We start from the raw sequence: 2594 nt of genomic DNA, 5'->3' as shown, positions 1-2594 counted from the left end.
TATATGTAATTGTGCATGTTGTTTGGGTGCTGGTGATTTCTTAAATTGCAATAGATTGTTGTTTTCTCACGGATGTAGTCGAACCCGGTGTATGCACTAGTTCTTGGCGATGATTTGAGAAAGCTGGATTGTAACCCAAACTATTTTATACTAATTTTTCTAAAAGGGAGGTCATACTACCTTTATTACTACTATTTTTAGTGGATTGGAGGCATCAAGGATGCGCTCATTTTCATGATATTGGTTCGAGTTATTGAGGATGTGCTCATTTTATGATTTTGCTTAGATCAGAGAGAGTTCCTGACCCTTTCTATACTAATTTAACTATTTATCTCTAGTCACCGCAATAGAGTGGATTTTTGATGATCAAACATACATATTGATACAAGGTGCCCAAAAAAGAAAATTACACTCCATAAACATTCACATTTGTGTTTGTCACAAAATGTCAATGGCTCTTTCAAGTTCTACCACTACCAACTCTCTTCTCCCCAACAAATCTTTGGTTCAAAATCAACCCCTTTTATCTTCTCCTCTAAAGAATGCATCTTTCCCCAACAACTCAACCAAAGCCGTTAGATTTGTTCAGCCCATCTCAGCCGTTCATTCCTCTGATTCTTCCAAAAACCCCATTGTGTCCGACAAGCCCTCCAAGTATTCTCCACCGGCGGCCACCGCCACGTCGGCTCCGGCTGTGACGAAAACTGAATGGGCGGTGGATAGCTGGAAAACCAAGAAGGCCCTTCAGCTACCTGAATACCCAAATCAAGAGGAGCTTAGATCTGTTCTCAAGACGATCGATGAGTTCCCTCCCATCGTGTTTGCTGGTGAGGCTAGGAGCCTTGAAGAACGCATTGGTGAGGCTGCTATGGGAAGGGCGTTTTTGCTACAAGGAGGAGATTGTGCCGAGAGTTTCAAGGAATTCAATGCCAATAATATTAGGGATACTTTCAGAATCCTTCTTCAAATGGGTGCTGTTCTCATGTTTGGCGGTCAGATGCCTGTCATCAAGGTTGGAAGAATGGCTGGGCAATTTGCAAAGCCGAGATCAGATTCGTTTGAGGAGAAGGATGGTGTAAAGCTGCCAAGTTACAGGGGAGACAACGTGAATGGAGATGCATTTGATGTCAAATCCAGGACTCCTGACCCTCAGAGGCTGATCAGGGCTTATTGCCAATCTGCAGCTACTTTGAATCTATTGAGGGCTTTCGCTACTGGAGGATATGCTGCCATGCAGAGGGTCACACAGTGGAACTTGGATTTCACAGAACATAGTGAGCAGGGTGATAGGTACCGTGAACTAGCTAATAGAGTGGATGAGGCCCTTGGTTTCATGTCAGCAGCTGGACTTACAATGGACCACCCTATTATGAAGACCACCGAGTTCTGGACATCTCATGAGTGCTTACTTTTGCCCTATGAGCAGTCACTAACACGGTTGGATTCAACTTCTGGCCTTTACTATGATTGCTCTGCCCATATGCTTTGGGTTGGAGAGAGAACCAGGCAGTTGGATGGAGCCCATGTTGAGTTCTTGAGAGGCATTGCCAACCCTCTTGGTATTAAGGTGAGTGACAAGATGGACCCAAATGCGTTGGTCAAGCTCATTGAGATTTTGAACCCTCAAAACAAAGCTGGGAGGATTACAATAATTACCAGAATGGGAGCAGAAAACATGAGGGTTAAGCTTCCTCATCTTATCAGGGCAGTCCGAAGAGCAGGACAAATTGTCACTTGGGTATCTGATCCTATGCACGGAAATACCATCAAAGCTCCTTGCGGCCTAAAAACTCGACCTTTTGATTCCATCAGGGCTGAAGTAAGAGCATTCTTTGATGTTCATGAGCAAGAAGGAAGCCACCCAGGAGGAGTTCACCTGGAGATGACAGGCCAAAACGTCACAGAATGCATTGGTGGATCAAGAACTGTGACCTTTGATGATCTGAGCTCACGTTACCACACCCACTGTGATCCCAGGCTCAACGCATCTCAATCCCTTGAGCTCTCATTCATTATCGCAGAACGTTTGAGGAAAAGGAGGCTCGGATCACAAAGCCTGTTAGGTCAATAGATATTTGGACATGTTCAAATGCTACCTTTTTTTTAAATTTACTTCTTTACTTATATTATGAATGGTTGTATGAAAAAATATATTTTCTTAAATCCAAAAAAAAAAATAAAAAAAAATAAAAAAAAAATAAATCTATATTGATATAAGTCCTAGATCAAGACCAAGCAAGTATATAGGGATGTTCTCAAGCCCCAATGGCGATCCTAAAGAGGCGCATGGGTCCTACTTGCTTTTTAGGACTTGAAGTAGGTGTATATATCTTTGCATAAGGAACTTGGCATTGATGGTACTAGTGGTTTAATTGTATGACTCTCATTTATATATGCATTGAATATCACTAGCATAATTGTTTATACCTGTCAGTAGTATGGGATGTCGTGCGGGTTTACCTATTTGTGAGTGAACTTCTTAGGCACACAGGGGCTCGGGAGGTACTGTCTAACTATTTTTGAACTTGTGGAGGTATAAAGACTGGTCACTTGTTTGAAGGTAGTTACTATCCTTGTTCTTATTTATCTAACTT

The 2594-nt window shown here is 42.3% G+C and overlaps 1 protein-coding gene across 1 annotated transcript; it reads left to right on the top strand.

Moving 5' to 3' along the window:
* Nucleotides 1–387: 387 nt before the first annotated feature.
* On the top strand, nt 388–2162 carry LOC129889264 (phospho-2-dehydro-3-deoxyheptonate aldolase 1, chloroplastic-like). Its single transcript, XM_055964498.1, has one exon. It carries the CDS (start codon nt 446–448, stop codon nt 2069–2071), a length of 1626 nt encoding a protein of 541 aa, XP_055820473.1. The 5' UTR covers nt 388–445; the 3' UTR covers nt 2072–2162.
* The last annotated feature ends 432 nt before the right edge of the window (nt 2163–2594 follow it).

The sequence above is a fragment of the Solanum dulcamara genome, chromosome 5 (genome assembly GCF_947179165.1).
Source record: "Solanum dulcamara chromosome 5, daSolDulc1.2, whole genome shotgun sequence".
Taxonomy (NCBI): domain Eukaryota; kingdom Viridiplantae; phylum Streptophyta; class Magnoliopsida; order Solanales; family Solanaceae; genus Solanum; species Solanum dulcamara.
The sequence above is the reverse complement of the archived record's forward strand: the minus strand, read 5'-3'. Positions and strand labels throughout refer to the sequence as shown.

Bases quoted from the DNA above. Each gene is read 5' to 3' on its own strand.
- LOC129889264 (XM_055964498.1), top strand. From the start codon at position 446: ATGTCAATGGCTCTTTCAAGTTCTACCACTACCAACTCTCTTCTCCCC.